This window comes from Coturnix japonica, chromosome 3 (genome assembly GCF_054131305.1).
Source record: "Coturnix japonica strain WE chromosome 3, WE-NBRP24, whole genome shotgun sequence".
Lineage (NCBI taxonomy): Eukaryota > Metazoa > Chordata > Aves > Galliformes > Phasianidae > Coturnix > Coturnix japonica.
The window spans coordinates 85,171,958-85,198,801 of NC_140665.1; the positions used below are offsets into that span (position 1 = coordinate 85,171,958).

General features: G+C 33.5%; 1 protein-coding gene across 5 annotated transcripts in view; it reads left to right on the forward strand.

The window, feature by feature from the left end:
• Window positions 1-26,844, forward strand: part of CSMD1 (CUB and Sushi multiple domains 1) — an 883,639-nt gene that overhangs the window by 671,916 nt on the left and 184,879 nt on the right. For all 5 annotated transcript variants that reach the window (XR_014944901.1, XR_014944902.1, XM_015859302.3 and 2 more), the window contains exons 11-16: window positions 143-246; window positions 4,669-4,781; window positions 18,370-18,552; window positions 20,426-20,752; window positions 22,374-22,568; window positions 26,704-26,842. Coding sequence is in view for 3 of the 5 variants with exons in the window: in XM_015859302.3 (XP_015714788.2) it covers window positions 143-246; window positions 4,669-4,781; window positions 18,370-18,552; window positions 20,426-20,752; window positions 22,374-22,568; window positions 26,704-26,842 (1,061 nt within the window). In the remaining 2 variants the exon portion in view is untranslated. The remainder of the gene's footprint in view (window positions 1-142; window positions 247-4,668; window positions 4,782-18,369; window positions 18,553-20,425; window positions 20,753-22,373; window positions 22,569-26,703; window positions 26,843-26,844) is intronic.

Genomic DNA, 26,844 nt, shown 5'->3' on the forward strand with positions numbered 1-26,844 from the left:
GTCAAATTAGATAAGGGTAACCAAACAGTAGAAATGAGTGCTTCTGGCTTTACTGATGGTAGTCAAACTAATTATTTTAAGATTAGAACAGTTCAGATTACCTGTGCTATGTTTTGAAATATATGAAATTTCATTGAAACAGGTTATAAAGCTTGCTTTTGAAGAGTTTGAACTAGAAAGAGGATATGATACTCTCACTGTTGGAGATGCTGGGAAGGTTGGTGATACCAGAACAGTGTTGTATGTGTAAGTATAGAACTTCAACAGTTTCCATTGGAATTTTGCTGCTGCATGTTGTTCTGCATCATAATGTATCTATTTATAATTATCATTTATAAAATTTGTTTGTATAGTGTAAGCTTATATAAAGTGTATAATCATACAATGGCTTGGATTGGAAAGGACTTAAGAGACTATTGAGCTCCAGTTCCCCTACTGCATTTAGTGCTGCTGACCACTGAACTAGGTGCTAGACTGGCTTCTCCACAGCCCCATCCAGCCTGGCCTTGAACGCCTCCAGGAATGGGGCATCCACAGCCTCTCTGGGCAGCCTGTTCTGGTGTCTCAACACCTGCTGAGTAAAGAATTTCCTTCTTCCTAAAATCGAACTTAAATCTCCCTTCTCCCTTGTTCTGTCACAATCTGCTCAGATAAAAAATAGTTCTCCTTCATGTTTATAAAGTTTCCCTCAAGTACAAGAAGCCTGTAATAATGTCTGTCTTCTCCAAGTGAAACAAGCCCAACTGCCTCAACCTTTCCTCATAGGAGATGTGCTCTAACCTATCATCTTCATGGCTCTCTTCTGGACCCTGTCCAAATCTTCATATTTTTCTAGTGCTGGGATTCCCAGGCCTGGACGCAATATTCCAGGTTACCCTTACAAGGGCAGAGGAGAGAGTGATAATCACCTTCCTTGCCCTTCTTGCCAACCCTCTTTTGAGGGTTCCAACAGCCCAGGATAGTGCTGGTCTTCTATGCTGCATGAGCACACTCTCACGTCCATCAGGACAAAAGCTTAAAATTCAAATACTGTCAAAGATAGTAAGTCATTAAAAAATTTCCCTCACATGTTAACAGCATTGTTATTGATAGATCAAAGTATGAAAGACCAAATACTATGGAGAGCTCAGATTAGTGCCTTGGCATTATAGGAAAAAAAGAAAAACAAAAACCACCAACAAAAAAACAAAACAAAACAAAAAAGTGCTATCTGAATAGTTGTAATTGTATTTAAGAATAATTAAATAATAGTAATAATTTAAATAAAAAGGTTGGGTGGGGAAAAATCACCCTGATAATGCATGTATTTGATTCAAGTAAATCACAGACTTTTTACATTACTTTAAACTAAATATAAATATATAAAGATATATCAACAAAGTGATGTAAGTGATTTGAATATTTTCCCTTTGAATAGTACCATCCAGTCTGACTGTACATAAGTCTTTGCTTTAAGATCTTAGCAGCTACAAACCTTGAGATCTTAATTGTGGTTGCTTTATCACAAACATAATATTGAAACCTTACTAAGAAGAAAGCTCAGGTTTTCAAGGACTACTGTTATTTTATTATTATTATTTTTAAGTCAGGAAAATGAGGAATTAATATTGGAAATGGGATGACAGAAGAACAAAAACAGTGGTGATTCAAAAATGTGATGGGAAGGCTTACAGAATATATCGGGGTAACTGTATTGAAATTCTCAGTCCTTGCAGAAGAAGCCTTCTATAGCGTATAGCCTTTCAACATTAGCAGTTATCCTTATTATCTCAGAGGTGTACTGGTTCATCTAGATGGGAATAAGGAGGGATATCCTTTTTCAAAAAAGAGAGAAAATGAAAGTCAAAGGCTATCAAAATATAGGATATTCAGTCTGTTCTGTGGTGGGGGAAAAAAATAAAAAAAGCAATCATAATTATAAGAAATGTTTTAAGAGCATGGTATACGTATACATCAAGGTGTTATATTTAACAATATACTTTGATAGAAAGCATGTTGTATCAAATCAATTTAATTGATTTCTATGGCAGTGTTGTCAATATTTTCAATAGGGGAGGTAAAAATTTACACATATATATGCCTTAGTTTGTTTCATTAAAGCTATATAGTTTTATGATCTATATTAGATTTTTAATTAAAAACGGTAAAAAGGGGGTATGCCAGTGAATTTTATTATTTTTAACATTTTTTCCCCTACGTAACCATAATTTCTTGAAAAAATTACCGATATTACAATATATGTTTGTTTAAGACATTCGCTCTGGAAATAGACTGATATAACTTACTAAAAATTAATCTAAATAAATTTAGGCTGTAAAGTTCTCGCTACAGTTATTTCTGTTATTTAACAGCATCTGGCTAGGAACTAATTACTTTTTTGACAAGTTAATTCAGTAGTGATAATCATGTGTGAGGTAAAGACCATCTATCAAAATTTCTCCTGATATTCCTTAGTGTGTGTTTGTAAACTCTTGTAAATTTAAGTAATGCTGCTTTAGTCTACTTTACATTGAAATTATATTTTTTTGTAGCACTTCAATTGACACAAAGAAGAAATATAAAAATATAAATTACAAAACCATGACAGAACCCTTCCATTTATGTCAGTTGTCCATGATGAAGAGATGTGCTTTAGTAAACTCTGATCCTTTTCTTTTCACACACGACTTGAATATTTATTGGGAGCTTGAAAACCAACCTACTCTTCGAAAAGTATTTTATTTTACTTCTTTGAAGAAACAAAAAATGAAAAAATCCTCACTTCTTTTAATACTGAAAACTGCACACTGGAATTTCCTGTTTTCTATGACAAAGATGTAGATGAAAAAAGAATGCTGAGAACACAGTTGTTAAGATGTTACTTTAAAGATTGACTTCTGGCCCTTGACAATTGCATCTCAAACCTCAAATTCAAACTTTTACATCTCTTGTATCAAAATCAAGCTTCTCTTTCTCAGCTTATCACAGTTATTGTAAGTGAATGTATGTAGGTTGTTTGTTTGAAAGAGCAATAAAATATGCTGCTTACATATTCTAAATCAGATAGAAACATGCAGAATTTCTGATCCTGAATACCATGCCTAAACTTTTTGAAATTTTTTTGGACACTTAAGATTAGAGAGCCGGTAGTGCAGAAATTGCTTTCACTCATTATCGTCTTTTCTGAAAGCTGTCTTTTTATATCCCATGAGTCTGTTCAGAGTACTGAGAAAGCTGGCTCAAATTTATCTTCCGTTACTCCATTTGTTGCATCTGTTGTCATATTTTAAACTTCTTTCATGTGGTGAGTTAAGGTATGATTACACATACCCACAATGAAGTGTGTTTAGCACAAGCCAGTCTGCCTGAATGGCAGTTCTCCAAGTTTCTGTTACTGAACTTGCTAAACAGTCTGGTCTTCAGATGGGTATGGCCTGGCATGAACTGAATTAGCAACAGTGTGCTGTTGGTCAGGTCGGCATTCTCATATCATGCTCTATTTTGCCAGTTTCCTAGTTGAAGAAAGTTGTTTTATGTGTAGATAAGTCCTATTCTCAGGAATCCCTTAATAAAATAATTTAAAAAATTAAAAAAAACCAAATAAATAAATAAATTAAAAAAACAAAACAAACAAACAAAAAACCCGAACTACAGCAAAACCGAAACTGCTGTTTTCTTTATCTAAGATTCACAGATTATGCGGAAGTAAGTAATGTAGAAAGTTTTTCCTTTAACATTTTTTCATTCCCACTTTTTGTATGAGAGCCTTCCATGCATCAGAATTCTGGAAGAAAAGATAAATTTCTTAATACAGCTCACATGAATGAGCAAGACTTGTCAGCATTCAGAATAAAGGGACTTTAATTCCTTCCAAACAGTGAGTGGACAGATAAAAGGGTTTGAGTGATCTATTCATCATCTTCATTATTTTGAGATGCTTGTTCAGGGTGTTTATTCCTCAGTTCACATTGTACATAATCTTCTCAGTGATTATTATTTTTTTTTATTATTATTACTTGGTCACAGATCTAGAACTCCCAACTATTCACTGTAACATTACTAGTTATTAATGTCAGTGTTTTTGATTTCAGACTCAGCAGCATTTTCTTTGTATTGTCAGTGTGTCTGTATTTGCTAAGACTTAAGTTATTAATGTAAATATCTATTCAGAATTCTTTCTCTTTTATTAGACCTGAGTATCGATGGGTACACATGCACTCTGATTTGGACTCAGTCAGTAGACTACTTGAAAGCATTCTAAATTCTGAGTTACCAAAATCTAATTTCCTTTGTTTTGAAATAAATAAATAAAAAGCTAATCAAAACCTGAAAATAATTCATCTGATATAGTCATTCATTTATCTATTTGGTAATTACTTATTGAAATATTTAGATTTCCTAATTTTATTAAAAATGTTTAACATTGTTAATTTGAATGGCTTTTCTTTTTCAAGGTTTTTTTTTCCAAAGACTTCAAATCATTCTCATTCATATAAAATAATTAGTTTTATTAAAGCAAAAAAAAAAAAAAAAAAAACACAAAACAAAACAAAAAGCACACAGCACAATGTTTTTGTATTGTGAACAGTCATAAATATTTTATTAATGATTTAAAAGCTTGCTTTGTTTGTTTACTTCTTTTTAATTTTTTGCTTCAGCAAATGACTTTTTAATTTATCCTACATGCAGCCTCACTGGATCTAGTGTTCCTGACCTTATTGTAAGCATGAGCAACCAGATGTGGCTTCATTTACAATCTGATGACAGCATTGGCTCACCAGGATTCAAAGCAGTTTATCAAGGTACAAACAAAGTTAACCACTTTAAACTGTAACTTCATACATTGCAATAAATCTTCAGATATGTCTTTAGTCATTTCACAGATTTGTGGTTTTTTTGTTTTGTTTTGTTTTTTTCCTCTGTTGTTGATAATGGAGATGTATAAAATAATTTAAAAGGTTCTGAAGAAAAAGTGGAACTTTGAGTGCTAATGAGTTTTCTTGAAGCTCAATACAAACAGAAAAAAAAAAACAAACAGATTTTTATTATTTTTGGAAAATCTAAAATGTTATGTGCTGCTAATCTTTGAAATTCTTTATTGCAGATACTATTTGAAAAGTATGGTTAGTTTTCTCTGAATTTACTGATGTAATTACAAAACTGAAGTTTTATGCATTGCTGAGAATCTTCACAGATCTAAGTCAAAATTAATATGAAATAATGACTGTTAATGGGAAACTTCCCTCTCTCTTCCCCTTTGCGGAGCAGCTGTGTTTTGGCTGATTTAGCCTATCTGTGTTGATATCTTTGCAGTGTGACACTCAACAAGATAAAACTTATCAAGAGTAGCTGAGCCAGTGAAGATTATTATTTTAGTTGAGCTTTTCTGGAAAGTGTTTTTACATCATAATTAAAAATATTCCATATTTAAAATAGCTGAGATGTTTTTACTGAATTGTAGAAAAGCCAAATGTTACATAGGTTTTCATTCGGGTTAATAATTGGGTATGTAGTACTTAATATTTGATTTTAAGATGAATGCTACTTCCAAATTCCAATTAATGGTTAATTAAAGATATGGATATGGCTTACCATATCCATATTTTTTCAAAACATTACCATTTATATATATATATATATATATATATACATATATATATATATATATATATATATATATATATATATATATATATAAAAGACTGGAAAGATTGAAATGATAATTAAATGTAAGCATTATTTGATTTATATATATATGTGTGTGCATTCATATATATATATATATATATATTTAGATGTATGCGTACATACATTCATTTGTTGGTACTCTGTTCCTTTCACTGCACATATAGTTCTACTGTTTATTAGATTTAGACAGATTTCCTTGTAATCTCCTATGGTTTGGAAATTTGTTGATAGAAATGTAGGAAATTGTCTATTACATTTTGTCTAATACACACAATCAAATACACTAAGGAGCCCTGCATTTTTAGCTTTCTGTGCGGCTCCTGCAGTTTATTTCATAGAACAACTTCCTTTTTCTATGGGAATTAAAATATGCAGTAGCTTCTTACTGCTTTCAACTTTTTTTTTTTTTTTTTTTTTTTTTTTTTTTTTTTTTTTTTTTTATGTTTAATTACAGAAAATGGCACAGATTGTGTTCCGCACCGTAGCTGTTCAGCTACATTACATATAAAGATAGTCCTTTCACTTTTTTGAACTTGTTTTAATATTTTACTAGTATGTTCACGTATTCCAAAAAGGAGTGAATTGTGACTTTAAAATCTACCAAGATTGGTTTGCATTCTTGACTGCTCTTCATTATTTCTAGAGTTTCTGCAAATTGTAGTCCAAAAGGATGGTACATCACAGCTAGACAGCAGCAGCTATCATGAGATTTTTTTTATTTTGAGTATTACTATGGTGAACTATTATAATAGTATCTGATTTTTGTGACATTTTTTCTAGTTCTTTTGCTGTTTTTGTTTGTTTGTTTGTTTGTTTCCCCATCATTTGTTTACTTATTTACTTATTTCCCTCCCTTTCCTGTAGGGTCAAGCCATATGAATTATACTGCCCTTTAGTTTGAAAACCAACAATTAGATTTCAAATCAGCAATGCATCAAGCTTTCATTTTGCTCCTCCAGTGGTGCCATTTGACGTTGTTTTCAATTTCCTGTTTGTATTTTCATTTTTCTGTTTGTATTTCTTTAAGTAACAATCCACAGTTAACAATTGATTTTGCTTAAGTGTTGTTATAGCTGAAACACTTTGGATTATATTCAAATATTTACATTTGCTCCTGGAGGAAGTTGTGAGCTAGCCAATAAAGGTGATTTCTTATCAATTTATTGTCAATGAAGTCAATCAAGTTATGCTAAAAATCTTGCCAAATATTTCTTTCTATAGGAGGAAATGCAGTATGCTGTTTACCAGTCAAAAAAGAAGGGTGGGGGGGGTGGGAGGTGGGGGTAGGGTGGACAAGAGGAAGCATTCCTTTTAGTGAAAAACATATATACACACACATACACACACATATATAAAGTGTGTGTATACATATATATACAAATTATATATATTCATTTATATATAATATGATATAAGAATACAAGAATATAAGAATTCTAAAAAGGAGTAAAACACTGCTTTTACAATTCAAATAATTTTGTGCAAATGCATATATATATATGCATGATTTTGCATAACACTACTTCTTTTAACAAAACAATGAAGAATAATTTAATATTTCAGAAATCATTAAACCTTAACTCACATGACATGCTGATGTTTTTTGACAGATTTCCCAAAAAAGATAACACACACATAATATTACAGTAAAGTCTTGGTGGTGTCAAGGTTTAAAAATTTGAATATACATATTTATGCATTTATAAATATTTAAACTCTATTTCACCTAATAGTTTTACTGAGATGAAAAAAAAAAAAATATATATATATATATATATGTTCCTTATGTATCCCTTTGCTGCATTTCTTTTAAAGTCACCATTACCTGCGTGTTTTTCATATTCTGCATCTGTAGAAGCATTATTCATATATTATTTTAAAAAATAATAATATCTCCATAATCACAAAGGCTCTGGTTCTCAAAGTTTGCCCTACGTTGCTCTTATGTGTATATTGGAATACACTGCATACTGCAGAATTCATTCTGAACAACTTTTGTAAAAAGAAATTAGTTTAACTTAATTATTATCTATGAAAGGCATATCCTGAAGTTACATTTGCTTATTTAACAGTCTTTGGTAATATGAGTTACTTTTAAAAAGCAAATACATATGAGGTTATGTCTGCAAGGAAATACGCAGGGCAGTTATATTAACAATGTATAATAAATTTAAACTACAGATTTATCTCAGCGAGCTTCCTAAAATCCCTGTAAAGGGGCTCTTCTTCAGTTACATTATGACCCTCTGTACATGCAGGTTAATCTGCTTTGAAAGAATCCTCCGGGGAGGATTAAAGTCCAGTAATCTGAGGACAAAGGTACAACTGAATGGGAAATCCATGTAAAAACAGGAGTTCTGACATGCTCTTGTGACTTCAGTTGATTGCCACTCCTAAATGCCATGATAAAGTGATGGTTATCATACCTAATGAAATAATTCTCCTGAAAAAACAAACAAACAAACAAAAAACTAATAATAACAATAAATAATAATAATGTATATGTATTTTTTCAGTGAGCTCTCAGGGCATAATGTTATTTGGAAGTTTAACAATACAGTGATTGTGTTATTTACAAAACTAAATACAAATATTCTATTTGTATTCTATTAACTATTCTACAAATATTCTATCTAAATACAAATATTCATGTAAGTATGTACACGTTCATGTATGTGCTTATATAACTCTGTGCTCACTCAGCCTCTGCTTATAGAAAAAAAGTCCAAGTATTATTCACAGGAGATTTTCTCTTATTTTTTTCATGAAAATATGTCCCGCCCCTACTAAATAAATAACTAAATATCTCCAACTTTAAAATAATGCTTCTCTCATGATAGGCATCAGCTTAAAGAAGTTTTCCATGTGATGTAGTGTAGAAATGTCTTTCATCATTTGTAAGTAAATCAATATTTAAAATAACAGCAGTACTTCAGGAAGCAGCAGGAGAAGCTTCTATAAATCAGATTCTCATTTTATTATATTGACTAAACTATTAATCACATAATTAGTATCATTACTGTTTGTATTTGCGTTTGGAACACAAGTAAGTACTGGCATGAATTCATATTTTTGTCTTTAATTTTATATTAATAATTTTAAGTTGCTTCTTTACCTATTAAAAGAAAAATATAATGTTTTGTTTTAGTTTTTCCACTTTCTGTATGGTTAAAAAAATATATATATATATCACATAATTGTGGGGTTGGAAGGGACTTTTAGGGAGCATCTAGTTCAACCTAAACCTGCTAAATTAGGTTCTCTACAGTAGGTTGTAAAGATGAGTTTTCATTATTTCCAGAGAAGGAGGTTCCACAACCTTTTTGGCCACCCTGTTCCAGTGCTCTGTCACCCTCAACTTAAAGTTTTTCCTCATGTCCATATGGAATTCATTCAGTTATTGTTTGTGTCCATTGCCCCTTCTTCCGTTGCTGCGCACATTAATCCATAACACACTAATGTTTCTAATTCCAGAGTTGTCAAAGAGTGTGTATACTTTTAAAACTAGAAATCTGTGTTTTGATACAATAAGTAATATGTATCAGTATCAGAAGAATTGCCTCTGACTTTCATGATGATTGTGTTAGAAGTGATTTTTCTAATAGTTTTAAATGGGATCTGTAAGAAAGGACAGGTAACAGCGTCAATGAGCATCCCTTTCTGTGATAAACTTCTGGTCTGGACTAGTTCAGGGAGAGCTGGAAATAGCCTTACAGCATACAGAGAAGGGGAACCTTTGTAGAAAGCTTTTGTTTGTTTGTTTGTTTGCCTCCTTTAAGAACCAGAGGAGATTATATGGAGCTTATGAAAACCCAAAAACTGAGAGTGCAATTGTATTTTTTTAAAATAGTGGGTGGCCAGGGGCTGTGTTCTTGCCCTGAGGATACATCCACATAACATCATCCTATGGAGAATTCTTGTTTATCCGCAGACAAACTGTGTGTCTGAGTGAATTTATGTGTCTCATGAGGTTGAGGAGAGTTTGTTACTTCAGTGTGTTAATGCATGCTGTATTGCAGGCTACAATTTGTGTTTTCATAGTGTGAAATTGAGAATATATGTTGCACACTTTGGGATGTGATGAGGCATGTCTGAAGATATAAAGCCTGTGGAGCGGTGCTAAATGATTGTAATGCAGTAGAGGGATGAAAACGTGGTGCAGTCTTCTCTGACCTGTTGCCCAGTTATATTTGGATTGGTCCCTGGTCTTAACTGTCTCCTGAACTCTGGTACACATTGTCAGGAAGCATGCTAGAGCTTGTGCAGTGTGGATGCTTGGAGATTCAGTGTTCTGGCTCACCCTCATTCTTGCTATATTTAGCAGTGGCTGGTGTAAAAACAACCTTGAATGAAAACACTCATGTAGCCAGGTTGTGGTGGGAAGGGCAAGAATGGTGAACAAATTGTTTTTGTTTGTTTGTTTTGAACACATTTCCAATAGCTCCATACTGTCTCTTCTAAAGAAATCTGTTTCATTCGGTATTTTGTTTGCAGAAGCTTATTACATGTTTTCAAATTTTGTTTATTCAATAACAAGTAGTATTGTAGTATTTGTAGTATTTACCAAATAGCAGATTAATTCTTATACTTCCTAAGTGTATATATATATATATATATTAATTACTCCTATTATGATATGGCTCTATTTCTGTATCTGTTTTGAGGCGTGTTTTATTTTTCTTCGCTTTTTTAACCACGAAAAATACATAGATATATTTGGTTGTTAAATAGTTCCTACATCAATTCTTCCAGATTCCTATATAATATTCAAAGTTGCCTCAAAGTTCTTCAATACTTTATTCTTTCAAAGTCTTTTCACCAGCTGTGTGATTTATCCATTCAGCTCATAAACAGTCATTATTTTCACACTTTGACTGAAATTGATTTGACATGCAAACATCTCCACCTGTTACAAAGTCAGCATATCCTCCAGAGCAGTCATTTTACAATCTTCTTTAGTTTCATTAGCAATTCAAATGAATGCAGGTAATTATTATTAATAATGGAATCATCATTTATATTTTCTATGTAATTTGAAAAATAATAATAATAAAATTTCACAGTACAAAGAACAATTTCTAGTTTTTTTCATAGAATTAATTTGTTATGTATGGGTTATGTAGAAATAAGACCCATTCAGACTCCTTAATAAATAAGCAGAATTCTGAATTATGCTAACAAAAAGATATAATGGCTCCTAATTAGGAGCATACTGTGTATGTTTGCATACTAATTCTGCATTAAAACACTTTTCTGAGTGTATAGAAATATTCAGTTTTATTTCAATCATGAAGAATTCATTATGTTTAGTAGAAAATGTTTTTTCTAATATCTGTACTGTTGGTGAATTCTGAGCATATCTTAAATAACATCGCACGGAGATGATTTTTAATAGCAAAGATTAAGGAACTACATTAAATGTGGTGTTTGTACATTTAAGGCCATATAGTATGTGCTGACTGTGAGTGGAAATTATATTAACACATTAACTAGCACAGTATAGTTTTAAATAGGAATAAAATTTGGAGAGCAGTACAAATAACCTGCATTGCCCACAGTTTCAGTCTGTAATAAGCAAACATGGAACAAAGAAATCACGGCATTTGTGCTAATTACAGATTTATTTACAGATCAGTCCTCTGCTTCTTTGTTCCTCCTCCTTTATGATGACCCTTCCAGGCAAGCATATCCATGGGCAGTTCTTTTCTGAGTAGGAAATGGTGTACTCTTCCCAGCAAGATTTTAAAGCAGCAGTTTCTTTCCAGTTTGCTTGCAGATTTGGCATAAGGCTTTTAAAGACTTTTTCTTTTTTCATTGTCTTGTCCTAACAAATCCCTTTGTGGTTAAAGAACTTTTAGAAAACAGAGTACTATTTACTTTGAAACAAAATCATTACAGTTAGAGCACATAATAAATATTTTTCAACTGTACTAGCAGTATCATTTGTATTATATAAAATAAGTAAATGGAGTATAAAACTCCTTGCAGATACAGATTTAAATTTGTTTTAGCCAATGTCTCGTGATATGCCTGTTCATCTGACTGTCTTCTCTTTTGAAAGAAAAAATAATTGAATGATTTCCCACAGGAAGTGAGTATATTTGGGTTTCATTAGATGTCATAGGGTGGTATCAGCATGTGTGCATTTGCATCACCATCCTCATAGAACAAAGGGGACATAAAACCTCAGGAGTTTTCCTATCATGTGCAGCACTCTCTGTGCCATTTCCAGCATCTTAAATTTATTGGCTTTTTTTCCTAATGCTTATATTACCTCTAGATGAAGTAGTTAGCAGAGAGAAAGAAAGGCTTTAAAAAGTGTGTGTTCAGGAGGTCAAGGGAGTTGATAAATTTCCCTCTGCACTGCCATGATGAGACCACATCTGGAGTATTGTTTACAGTTTGGGGCTCCTCAATTCAAAAAAGACAAGGAACTCCTATAGAGTCCAGTAGAGGGCTAAAAAGGTTACTGGGGGCCTGGGGCATCTCCCTTAAGAGGAAAGGCTGATGGAGCTGAGACTTTTCAGCCTGAAAAAGAGATGTCTGAGAGGAGATCTTATCAATGCTTATAGAAGGGTGAAAGTAGAGTGGATTGAGCCAGGCTCTTTGCAGTTGTGTGCAGTGACTGAACAAGGGGCAATAAAACAAACTAGAATGTAGGAACTTCTATATGAATGTGATGAAAAAGTTCTTTATCACACTCCCCTGCTTGTTTCTTAACTAAAGATACATAAAGATACCATGGGGAGTGTTACACAGAGAAACGTGTCATTGTATACAACAAAATATAATATAGAAAGGCATGGTGGGCATCACCTAAGCACGCATTCAGAACTTTCCGATCTGAACGCTAATATCAGTCTGCCATTTCTGTGTTTATCTTCTGTAGCTAATTGTAAAAGTATGTAGAAATCTGAATTTTTTTCTCAAGAACTCAAGACAGTAGTCTGTTGCATGGCAGGTTTTACAATATGTGGATAGTTGTCAGAAAGTGTTCTTTAATATCTTTATGTTCCTAGAGTTCACTGTAGCATTTGAAATAAAATGATAAGTTTCAATAATGCTTATGAGTAACTTTGAAATTACTGAAGTATAACTTCAAAACTGCTCTAAGCTATCAAAATTACAGGTTAGGGTAAGTTTTAGTGTTGTTGTTTCCTACCGTGTAAAATCATGATCTTTTCCAGTGTGCAAGGAAATAAAGGGTATACAGTTTGTTTGTCAAGCAGCTTAGAGTCACTAATATTTTGTTTTAGGCAGCCATTTCTGTAATGAACTGGAAAAGTATTTTGTGTCCTGTTGTCTGTCTGAAAGCTGTATTAAATGCTGATTATATGTAATTGTAACAGGCACGGAACATCCTTATAGAAGATTTGGGGTTTTTCTTTTTTGATCACCAAATCAACAAAAGAAACCCAAACATTTTAAAATCTCTGCTGATCTTTGAGGGTTTTTTAGAAACCAAATAAAATATAGATGAATCATTGAAGAATAAAAAATGTACATAAAATCTACTATCTTTTTTTTTCTGGAATTATAACCAATTAAGAAAGTTATAAGCATAACATATAAGCCTAAGCTTACTTATACTACCTTAAAACTTATAATATGTAACTGTTAATATTTTTAGTGCATTCTCTCAGCCTTTAACTTGTATGTCCTTGGGAAATGTAGAGCAGTTTGGTTGTTAAAGGTGGCAGTATTTATGATAGGGTTTTTTTCTGAAATCCATTGTAAGTTCTTACTGTCACAGGATTTTCTTGTTTTTTATCTTCTCTGTTCACTTCCATCTTTTTTTGCTGCCTATCAACACAGTTTCTACTAGAAGTTAACTCATTTCCAGATGGTAATGAATCAAAGACTGTTTTCTGGACTTCTTTATATAATATTTCATAAGGAAAGAGGTGATTCCTTTTCAGCTTATTCCTTTAAAAAAGCAAACAAACATTTTTTTCAGGTGGTTGGGAAGCCTCTGGCCTCCTAAATTATTATTATTATTATTTTTTTTTCATTTGAAGACTGAGTGCTTTTATACCCTTTTTTATATACCCTTTTATATCACGACTACTATTCATCAGCTGTTATTCAGTAGTATTGTAAATATGTAAATATTACGTAATAAATTATTAGTAATGGACAGGAAAAGTATATGCTAAGCTACTTTAAACATTTTTATTGCCTCCTAATAATCCTTAGTCACTCTTGCACTTTGAGATGTTATCATTATCTAATTTTCATCCACTTAATATATGTGCTAAATTGATTTTCCATGATCACAGTATCACAGTCTCGTGCGGGTTGGAAGGGACCTTAGAGATCATCAAGTCCAACCCCCGGGATTCGAGCCTCCTGTGTATCAGAGCGGCACTTCTACCACTTGTGTCACAGGGGGGATTCGAACCCAAACATTTCCCACATGAAGAGTTCCAGTCTTTTCTATTCAGGCAGTTCCTCCATCCTCTTAATCATTTCCACCCAAGTCTAGCTAGATTCCAAAAACAAGGTTTCTAAGTTTTCAACTGTGAATGTTTCTGTCCAAAGTTGCTTGAAATCCCAAAGATTATCTCCTCTGGTTCAATTTACAAAATCAACAATTTGGTCAATTACAGCTACTTATTCTGCTTCCATTCTTTAATCTGACAGGAAACAGGTGAGTCTAAAGCTCTTACCTTCTTCTGATGCCAGTTCTTAATTAGAATGCCACGTGTTGCTAATTTAAATGGTTTAAGAAAGATAAAATACATTGTATTTTTAACCAAACTTATTTACAATGTGCAGTTCACTGGGGAAGGTAAAATCTTGCCTATATAAGAAACTAGCTTATGTACAAAAATATTATTTAGTGTCCCAACTGTGTTCTGAACATTAGATGTTCAGCGATTGTCCTCAAAGAACCACATTTTGAGAAATTATCTTTCCTAAATATTGATTGATTTGATTAATCAGCTTAGAGATGGCTTTGTTTATAGGATATTTCAGGCTGAAGGAGTAGAGTCTAGTCCAACTTCCTCCTCAAAGCAAAGTCAGATTTGAGTTCTTTCAGGATGCTGCCACTAAGATTAACAATTGAGAACCTCCAAGGACACAGACTGTACAGACCTATCAGGCAGCCTGCTCCACTGCTTGGTTGTTCTCATGGAGAACAGATTTTCCTGTATGACATTTTCCTCATATTGTTATTTCCATTCCTCTCAACTTTCCACCACACGGTGCTATGAAAGACCTGCATCTGTTTTTGCAGCATCCTGTGGCTACTGGCAGGCTGCTGTCAGGTTCCCTTGAAGTTGTTTCTGAGAAAGCCCAGGTGCTTCAGCCTCTACTCTCAGTAGAGATCAGTTGCCATCTCTCCAGTTTGTTGATCAGTTTTTTTGTAAGAAGACAACCCACTTACTTTGGTAGTCCTGGTTTTAAGGTTCAGGAACCACTTTAAAGCAAAACCTCTGTTTGCAGTTCCCTGATCTGGGAGAAGCATTTTCATTGCCTCTGAGAAGGAAACCTGCAGTTATTACATCTCAGCTACTATTTCCCATTCCAAAAGTTTTGTGAGGGGACTGAACAAAAGGATAACTAGCTTTTAAGATACTGTGCCACAAGTATCTTCTAAGGAGTATGGATGGTAGGTGTCATGTTTCAAAAACACAGAACAGGGTCCAAACACAACAGCTAATCTCAGTACTAAAGAAAAGACCCCAAGCTTGGTTAGTAAGTTAGTAAATTTTAAGTTTAATCAATTTCTTATTTTTCTTCTCAGAACAGTTTATTTATTTATTTATTTATTGTGGTCCAGTTTAAGGTGGTGTTTTGATGTCTGATCCAGTATTCCACATTCTATTCAACTTCCATTTCATCTAAAAACATACTGTCTATGTTTTTCATGTATTTCATGTGTTACTCCAATAGTATAATGACTAATCATTTTTATTTACGTGCATTTCTTTCAATCTGCTGTGAAACTACGTAGAAATGATAATATGTTCTTATTTGTTTATGAAACACTATGTGAAGCTGACAGAAATGAGATAGAATTCAAAATACATTAGGTCTTTATTCTTACTCAGAAAGCCAGCTGTTTTGTCATAGTTTCCTAACAGTTTCCTAAGTTCTTGTTGTGTGGGGTTTTGTTCTGGTTTTGCTTTACAGCATTGCGTGCTTGCTAAAAATTCTTCAGGAAATTGTTCCAATATAATTTTAGATTAAGGGAAATTGACATATCATTCCTTGGGCCCTCTTCTCTGCCACTTTGCAGGTGCCCTTCTTCAATAAGCTGTGATCTCCCTTGTCCTTTGTGAGTTCTTGAAGATAATTCCTAGTTGTTTATAGACTACTTCAGTTTATGTAATTCAGTGTAAATTTAATTAGGACCTATTCTCTTGAAAATGTCTACATATTCTGAGCAATTGTTAACCTGTTCTCATCCTGTCATGCTCGTTACTTTGTCTTTATTTTAGCTTTTGCTAAAATATGATATTTGGCTATGATATTTTGCTATACTATTTTTATGTTCTCTCTTTTCCTTCTTTGCTAGATTGTTTCTTTCTTTGTGTTATACTTAATATATATATATATTAACCTGAGATTTTTATTTTAACATTTTTAGTGCCTTATTTGTGATTGCAAGTCAGAAATTTATAAGTGTAAATTTTATTTCTACCCTAATTAAGATTGAGTTTTCTTGAATGAGAAGGGTAATATGTTAACATTCATTAAGCATTCACTCAATTCATTTTTTTCAGTTCATTTTTTTCTGAAGACATAGCATACTAACTTCTCATCAAAAATGAATTTTGAACCTCTCTGAAAGCTTAATTGCAGTTAATTTCTCTTAAAAGCTTTGGTTCCTTGATCCATGGCTCACTCCCTGAGCTTGGTGTATCTCCTGAGGGTCAGATTGCATTCTGATCTGTCTTCTACTTCAGCAAATTCATTAATTAAAGATATGGTGATATTTCCTCTGGAGACTATTGAAATAAACCCTTGTTTTCTCCTAAGGGGTCAGTTTCTATCAGTGACTTTGTAAAACCTCAAAGACAGTGTGCATCCTAGCACTCCAGTGTGAAATAGTTTCACCCTGATCTTCAAGGTGCAAGATTTTTTTTTTTTTTGAAAGTCCATTTACACATGCTGGTTTAGATATAGACTTGTTGCCAACATTGGAGATAATTTTTGAAAATGTAATTAAAATAAGGGTTCTGATTTTCTGTAGCTCTGGATGCTTTCAAGTAGCGTGTGTAACTGTGGAGAACCAAGGGCATACAAATTTCCAGTGCTATATTGTAGGAATCATTGTGTAAGTAGGATCAGCTGGGTGAAACTACCTTAAAGCTCTTGTGATTTTGGTAATCCTTAATTGTAAGTGATATTTTTCTACTCCTGTTTTAATATTTTTGTGCAATGAACTTCTGGAAGGAGTTTTTATTCATTCTGTACATTCTGGCTTTCTGATAAGAGAGAGTCATTAAATAGAACAGCTGACTCTGGAACTTCTCCAAGTTCATATCTGGATGGAAAACTAATTTTCTTTTCAAAGTTTAAGATTATCAAGGTAGATAACTGCATGCACTGTAATAATTCTGTCCTGCATATTAAACTTTTTGTTCGAGTTTGCATGTCAAGGTACTTACCCATGTTAAATCTTAATAGAAGTAGCTCTGACAATATTTGAAAGCAGGTTTATTATTATTTTTTTTAATTGTATTAAATTATATTTTGCTATCTTGAATGTTTCAGACTTTGTAGCTTAGTCTTACATTAAAGTAACTTCGAAAAGTTTATCGAGTTCAATTGAATGAGGTGTACATCATTTTACTACCAATTTAGAAATACACTTTATCAAACCAGAAGTGCTTTCTTAGTGTTGTTGCTCAAATGAACATTAATATCAAATGTGCTTAAAATGTCATGGCAAAGAACTGTATCCCATGGTTTCAATGGGCAGTTAACTGTATAGTAGTTTGCCAGGTAATACAGAGTTTCTATTATAAGCAGTTAATATTTTTATTTCCTATCTTTAATATTCTTATTATTTATAAGTTTAATGAGACCAGATATCTTTATTCTTATCTTGTATATTTATATTCAATATTGACAAAATAAATATTATTTAAATAGCAGATTTCCTGGAGAATATCTAGGAAGTATATAATCTTAAATGTTGGCTGCTTTTCAGTATAACTGAATGCAACTAGGAAAAATTATGCCTCTAATTTGAAATATGGGATTTAAACTTATTTTCACAGTTTCGTGTTTATTATATTTTGGTGCTTAAAATAAAATCCACTGAACTTACCAATAACTTTTAATTGCTATAAAGATGTTGGTAATAACTTTTCGTAATGAATTTGAGAATTGAAACAGGTTCCTTAGTACATTATTACTGAAGTAAGATGTATGTGTTAATATGTCTCCACATTTATAATGGAGACTATTTATGGCTTCATAATTTTATGTTGCAATAAGATTTGAGTGCAGTTGTAATTTTCTTACCAGCAATGCAGGTAAGAAAGTTACTCACCTATGAAAAGACTTAGGATCCTAAGTCATCTTATAGGCATTTTTTAAAGCACGCATGTCTAGTTCACTTTAAAATGTAAATATTTTTTAAAGTATTACACTGAATATTTTGAAGGCACTTCTTATGTTGACACATAAATTCATGGCAAATATATTCTCCCTACTTTCTGTGTTTGTTTGTTTTATATTCAGAAATTGAGAAAGGAGGCTGTGGTGACCCTGGGATTCCATCGTACGGGAAGAGGACTGGCAGTAGTTTTCTGCATGGAGATACACTTACCTTTGAATGTCAAGCAGCTTTTGAACTGGTGGGAGAGAGAACGATTACATGTCAACAAAACAACCAGTGGTCTGGCAACAAACCCAGCTGTGTTTGTACGAGTTATTCTTATTTCTTCTGTAATTATTTCCTGACCTTTCCTCTCACTGTTATTAACATTTTTGACTAGCCAAAAAGAAAAAAATTTCAAAGTACCTTGAGGAACTGTGAAACATCATTTTATTTTTTATTTTTTATATTTTTGTTTTTATTTGTTTTTATTTTTTTATTTTTTTATTTTTTTATTTTTATTATTTTTATTTTATTTTATTTTTTCTTAGTTGGCTTCGTACTAACTCACATGTGGGTTTTATCACATAAGACTATTTTAGAATGCTCATGCTCTCATTTTATACTTAATTTTATCATTTAACACTTTTAATAAATAATTGTGTTGAAGAGTCTAGTTGAACTCCTCATAGGAGCACATAAGTGTTTTAAGGAACTCAGCAGCATATGCACATTGATTCTGGCAGTGCAAAGTAGTCTGCAGACTGTACAGTAAAGTAAGAGTGCTGGTTGGTGGATTTTTTTTTCCTTTTATTTTTTCCCCCATATTATCCTAAAAATATATGAATGCATTTAAGAAATATGTGTATACGTAACATGGAAGAAGGATAACTGAGCTTATTAGATGTGCTTTTTGTTTGAAAAGATGAAATATTTTTGTAGGTAGACTTGTAATTGGTGTAGATATACTTTGTTATTTTTTTTTCCTTTTAATGTAAAACAGTGTAAATCTTTCTAGTGTACAGTACACTATTCACTTCAGCTTTCCAGATAGTATCACATTTTTCTACAAAAGGAGTCTTATAATTCAATATTGGATTTTCAAAACATAGTGAGGTGTCCGACTTGTACAATATACGTGTTTTGCAGCTATACTGATATGAGGTTGACCAAGCTGAGTGAGCTTTCTCTGTGACTGGGAGCAGCCTTGATATGCCTGTGTAAAGGGGAGAGGTGTCTAAGCACATAATGCCTGGGCATGAGATGATGAGGCTGTAATGTTCTTGAAGACTGAAGTTCTGTTGTGGACCAGTACTATGCTGTGTTGGCTCAGTTTAGTAGTTTATGTTGGCAACAACGTGGAATATTTTACTGAGCCTTCATTGTTTGATGTGCACATGCTACATGTCCTATAAAATATAATGGAACTCAAACTTAGGGCATTTGCAAACAGTGAGTTTGGTTTGATGCACTTGAAGAGTCGAGTAACATTTATTCTTCGTGTTAATTACTATGCAGTAAGCCTTGCTCTTTCTGAATATTCTGTTTTGTTATTTTATTTATTTATCTTACAAAACTAACAGCTGTGTTTAATCATCCTCTTCTATCAAAGGGAAACTACGTAGTTGACTGAGGCATAGCTAAAATTATACTGATCTGTGCATCAACATGAACTTTGTTTGCCGCCGACAGAGATTGGCCCTTCTGCTTGATTGCTTTGGATTTCTAAGTATATTTTCAAAGACATTCCTTTGTCACAGAATCATAGAATCACTAAGGTTGAAAAAGACCTTAAAGATCATTGAGTCCAACCCTGGACTTTTTAGTTTAGGAAAAAATAAAATAAAATCATTCAAATTTGGATTTTGCATTTTCATTTCAGAACAAGCCAACTTACTGATTCATTCCAAACTCTGACAAATCAGGCAGTACTTTGGTTTTCTTGGCATTTGCTATTTAGTCTTTATAATATCTTCCAAGCACAGCTGCAGTCAGATAGCCTCACTGGGGGACTTGAAAGGCTGCAGAACTATATTGTAAATGTTACAACAATCATAAACATCTCCAGGCTGCATGTGTAGTAGCTGCCACATCTAGGCTTCAAAGATACCATATTTCACAAGAATAGAAAGACGAGCATTTTTTTGTGTTCGAGGAGAATATTCTGAGAGTCTATCCTTGTATCCTTGTTTTCTTTAGTCTCATGCTTCTTCAACTTCACCACACCATCTGGAATTATTCTTTCACCAAATTATCCTGAGGAGTATGGGAACAACATGAACTGTGTTTGGTTGATTATCTCAGAGCCGGGAAGCAGAATCCATCTGATTTTCAATGACTTTGATGTTGAACCTCAGTTTGACTACCTTACTGTGAAAGACGATGGGATTTCAGATTTGCCACCTCTTGGCACATTTTCTGGCAATGAAGTCCCTTCTCAACTAGCTAGCAGTGGGCACATAGTAAGACTTGAATTTCAGTCAGATCACTCTACAACTGGAAGAGGATTTAACATCACTTACACAAGTAAGAATCTCTATTTTTATTTTGTTTAGCCAAAATATCTTTCGTCAAAGTAATGAAAAACAAACTTGTTTTTATTTATAATGAAGAGATAAATTGCCTCAGAAAAGGGGACAATACAAAATTGTAACACTTGTATAAATGCATTACTTTTTGTTGTTTTCCTGGTACTTCTTTCATTAGATTATCTGGAGCTTTATCATTTTTAATAATGTTTATTTGTAATATGTATTTATATTGTGATGGTGCTGAGGAATGGACTTTATTTGATGACCTTTTTTTTTTGGTCAAAACTGCTGTAAATGCCCAGATAATTCATACCAAAGCATCCAGTGTAAGTGATTTAATATACTTTCTCAATGGAACCAGCAGAAATAAGTTCATGAAGGTGTTAAGCTTAGGTCCTAAATGCAGAGATTTATTATTATTATTCCTTAGAGTTCATCTGAAAACCACAGAAGTACAAAAAGAAATTAACTTGCAAAATGTTTCCATCTTATCAAAACTGCTTCCATCTTGTGTGAGGGAAGATAATCTACTTGCAGTACTTTTGCAGGGACAAGGTGTTTACTTGAGATACTTAGGAAAATGCACCTTTTTAAGTCATAGATGTCTAAATCAGTACCTTGTTTTCAGAGAAAGGAAGATGATTATTGTCCTTTGTAAAGTGGCAGGAGGAGATCACTGCACTTGTATAAGTGTAGTGATTAACAGATTTGCCATAAAATGTGAGGCCTGAAGCTTAGGTCTGCTTCTGTCTGAAGTTATTCAGATCCCTTTTTCCATATGTCATTCTACCAAAGTTAAAGCAGACAGTAATAAGAACAATCAGCTGGAGAATCACATGGTTAAGAATATAATACTAATGCATCAAATTCTGCAAGAGTTCTCATCATGTGATCTTTCCACCACATTTAGTGCTTAGTTCATACACTATGTGTTAGAACTGTCCAAGAGCACAGATATCTACTACAGTGGGAAAGAGAAATAAGTAATGGGAATATTCCTTATTTATGTTTCATTCATGTTCATAGGAAAGCGTAAGCCCTAATTTCATTCAAAATGCTAGAACTTCTGGACCTTCTCTCTGTTGCTGGGAAAAAATGCTCTACTCACATAGCTTAAATCAAGTTAGGATCAAAGCACTTTACTCATTAATGAAACATAATGGACAGTCTGTGAGCTGTAGATTCAGAATCACAGAATTCCAAAATAATTGAAGTTAGCAGAAACCTCCTGATCCATCTACCCCGTCCCCTGCTCAAGCAAGAACACCCAAGAAAGGGTGCCCAGAACCGCATCCAAGTGGCTTTTGGAGATCTTCACAAACTATTTGGCAACAAGTACCAGTGGTCTGTCACCCACACAGAACAAAAGCAGGTCTTGGTGCTCAGAGGGAAGCTACTGTGGTCCAGTTTCTGCCCATTTCTTCTTGTCCCATCATTGGACATGACTGAGAAGAGCCTGTCTCTGTCTTCTATTTTCTGTAATTTCACTTGCATTGTAATGTTGTTGCTTTATAATGGTTATATCCAGTGCCTGCCTAAAAACGAGACAAAGTTTAGAAGACTTGAATGGTGATGGTTATTATTATTAATTACTATTATTATGTATTTTATAAAAGCTTTTGGTCAGAATGAGTGCCATGATCCAGGTATTCCTATAAATGGGAGACGTTTTGGAGACAGGTTCCTTCTTGGAAGTTCTGTTTCTTTTCACTGTGATGATGGCTTTGTAAAGACACAAGGTTCTGAATCCATAACATGCATTATGCAAGATGGAAATGTAGTATGGAGCTCAACTGTCCCACGCTGTGAAGGTAAGAAATCAGTCTTTGCTTTGCTCCTACAGTGCAGATAATGAAACTATTTTAATTTAGCTTATTTTTCAGCTTTCATACACTAAGGCTGTTTTAGCTGAAGTTATTCATTTGTCTTATTTTAACACTTTTCCAGTCAAATGAGAGTGCAGTAATAGAAACAAGCTTGCTTTTATATTCTTGGAATAAATTAGCATTCTAAAAATCTGGTTGTTATTCTTTTCAAGCTCTACCTATCACCATAATTACCTGCTTGTAAGTTATAGCTATTATAACACTTTTGTCTGTAGCATATTGAAGAATGTTATTATCTAGAACATAGAAAAGTGAGGTAAGTTTCTATTTAAAATTCTTTTTAAAAATTAGCACCTTTAATTTTCTCAGAGCAAAGGCATACCTCAAATTCTTTATTTAGCGTACTAATGCGCGGTAATTTCTCCTTAGAAATACTGTGAGAACTAAAGCTATATTTGATATACCTTACACACCCTAAAATATTTAATCAAAAATTTCCAGGTTTATTTGTTTGTTCTTGCTTAAATGAAGAAGGAGAATAAAATTGTATTGTTCTGTGAGATGAAGTAGAGTAAGAGCAAAAAAGAGAAAATAGGCTGATTTCTTGGTGCTTAACAATTATGGCTCTCCAAAGGTCCTAAGGCAAGACATATGAATACATTTAACATACATCTAGCGTGCTTGTGTTATAAGCATATAGAAATAAAGTAATAAAGAGTAATATTCAGAAAGCTGTATATCTTCTTGTAAACAATAGTTATATACTCAGGTGTCTAATGAGATGAGAGCTGCAGTGGAATCTGTGCATCAGCGCCTGAGCACCTCTTCCCCTTTCTTTTTTTGTTGTAGTTGTTGTATATTTTTTTTTTTTTAACCCTTTCTTAGACTTTTTCATTATTTGAATGATTTGGCAACTCAATCCAGACTTTGTATTTCCAAGAAAATTTAGAGATACTGGCAAGAATGCTAGTAGTCTGATACTTGTGCATGCAAACCTACGTATGCTTGCAAGATTTCTTATCCTGATTAAACCACATAATGAGTTATGCTGTGCAGCAAGATTTCCTTTTTTGCTTAAAGAAAAACCAACTCACTCTAAAGCAAAGAATGTAGGGGAGTTTCTTCATCAAAAGGTGTTTCCTGATTTTCAAACTTTATGAAAACAATTGATAAAATATTCAGTGTAATCTTTGTGCAGTTTTGTTCTGCAAACATGTAGGTAAAAGTACTGCTTTGAGGGGAAAAAAAAAAAAAGAAAAAAAAAAAAAAAAAAGGTAGAGAAAATAAATGAAATAACTGTTTAAAAAAATACATAGATATTCCTCAATTATCCTTTCTCTGAGCCATGTTGGGCAATAGCTATTTATTAATGGCAAAAGGATTCAACTTCATATCAATTTTGTCCATTGTATGTTTTGTTATAGAAGGAAATGTAGATCACTAAAGTTACATTCAAGATGTATTCCATTTTGCTGTGTATTCGCATAGGAGTGTCTGGTTTTAAATTACAATATGGAGCAAGCATCCTTGCTAGTTTGTTTAGGGATGATTTAGTATGCTTCTGGTTGTCAGAGATTTCTGAGCAACTGCTGTTGTTTTTTTGTTGCTTTGTATTGCTTTATAATTAAATGTCTCTGTAATAAGCAATACCTGCAATACGTGAAGTATGTGATGTGTTAGAATCAGGTGAGGGTCAGCAGTCTTCTGGTTTGTGTTTTAATATTACCAGTTTTAATTAAAAATAAAAGCCATGGAATACATTTAATTATCCATTTTCTTGGCTGATTGCTTTACCCTAGAGACAATTAAGTGTGTATACTTCATTTTTGTGAGATGCTTCCTCTTCCCTCTCCACTCCCCTGACTTTCTTAAATCTGGAAAAACTTCTCAGAGATAAGTGTGAGTTGTGAATGAAATAAAAATGAAGTATCTTGGTTCAATTTCTGTTAGAAGCATTGAATCAAAACTAGGAATATTAATTTACTACTCACAGATTCATGTTAACATTAATTTCCATATGGCATAATAGGTTTGCTTGTCACTACTTCAAGAAACAGAAGAGAAATAACAATATTTCCTGCACTGCAGTATGGAATTTGCTGATAATGATACCACTGACTACTTGAGTGTAATACAAATGATACTAAGATAAATTTAGCTGACCTTGAAAGCTTTCCCATTTTAGACTGCTAAACAGCCTTTGGTAGAAAATATCATCCCAAAGCCCTGTTCTATAAGAGCTTAATTTTAAGATGGACTTAACATTTCTCAAATTGTGTTCATTATCCACTGATGTTGTTTAATCCTTCACCAAAGTTCTCTGAAAAATGTTCCCTGCCTCACCATGTTATTTTCATAGCCCTTTTGCAATTCTTTTTGCCATTTTATGGAAGAAGATCAGATTAATCAGACTTGGCATGTGAGAAAGGGCCTGATGGAATACAGTGAGTGCTGAGGAATTTAGCAAGGGGCATATGAAGTCTGTTCGCAATTGCCCTGAAAAGACTGTGTGACTGAGGGAGGTTCCAGAGGTCTCGAATCCTATCTTCAAGAAAGGAAAGAAGGAGGACAGGAGGAATTCCGGGTCTCACCTAGATCACTGGGGAAGGTGATGCACCAGTAATCCTGGAAATCATTTCCAAATGCTGAAGAATAAGAAGATGACTGGGAGCAGTCAGCATGGATTTATGAAGGGGAAATTATGTCTGACTGAACTGGCAGCCCTGTACAGTGAGATGACTGGCCTGATGGATGAGGGGAGAGTAATAGATATTTTTTATCTCAGTTTTAGCAATGTGTTTGACACTATATCATATTAGATTATTATGGGAAAATAGATTAAATATTCGTTAGATAATGAACTACAAGGTGAATGGAAACTGAATATGGAAAATGGAAAATGAATAGCTGACCTATTGGGCTGTGAGAGAGTTGTGATCAGTGAATGGTATAAAGTCAATGGCTGGAAAACAGCCCCTAGTGGGTGGTATTCCACAGGAGTAAATATTGAGTCCAATACTGTTGAAAATCTTCAGTAATGACTTGAATACTGGGACAGAATACACCTTGAACAACAAGCCAGCAGATGACAGAAACTTGGGAGCAGTGGCTGATAAGTGATGTGGTTGTCCTGCTGTTCAAACAGGCCGTGACAGGCTGGAGAATTGGACTGAGTTGAAGTTCAAGAAAAAGAAGGTGCCTTCTCCTTTATTCATCTGTTGAGTCTGTGTCTGCGTTTAGAGACCTGGGTTCCCAGCAGAAACGAGATATAGGCCATACAGCAGTGAGTAAGCTGGTGTCACAAAGATGATTAAAAGCTTGGAGAAATCATCATACAAGAAGAGGCTGACATAACTGCAGTCATCTGGACTAAAAAAGGGAACACTCAGGGCTCTGGAGAGATTTCTTCAAAGTGTATAAGTACCTGATTCCATGTTGTAAAGGGGATTGCCTGTTGAGAGGACAAGTGGCAACGGACACAAACTGAAATTTAAGATATTAGTTTTAAACATAAGGAAAACCTTTTCATAGTAAAGAGTGATCAAACACTGGAACGCAGTACCCAGAGAGGTTGTAGAGTCTTTGAGTTTGGAGAGAGAGCATGACCCTGACTGGACATGGTTCTGTGTAATTTCCTGTAAGTGACCTTGCTTAGAGCAGGAATAGATGTTCTCCAGAGGCCCCTTCCAACTGTAGTTCAGAGGGTATTCACAACAATCGTTTTCACTGAGTTGAGTCATTACTCAAAAGGGTACTTGATGTCAGAGTGTAAAGAAAAAAAAAAAAAAAAAAAGCTATAAATTACTTGGAACAGTTTGCACACAAATACGGAGTCGTACTAGAACTAAAAACAACAGTTTGTTATTCCTTAATTTTAAGGAATGCTTGCAATTTCAAATGCCACTCTCTGTGTATGTATAGAGTGATAAGCTGTGATGAAATACACTAAAAGACTTAAGGGACTGAGAGAAGCTGCTTGTAATACTACAGAATAATTAAAGAAATAGTACTGCGTATTAAACTGTTTTCTATACTTTGAATTGTTTATTATTATTATTTGTAGCATTATTTGAATATAAAATAGTGCATTAGAAATAGTGTGTGTTTTTTATTCTTGCAGCACCCTGTGGTGGGCATTTGACAGCATCGAGTGGTGTGATCCTGCCACCAGGGTGGCCAGGATATTATAAGGATTCACTTAACTGCGAATGGGTGATTGAAGCAAGACCAGGACATTCCATTAAGATTACCTTTGACAGGT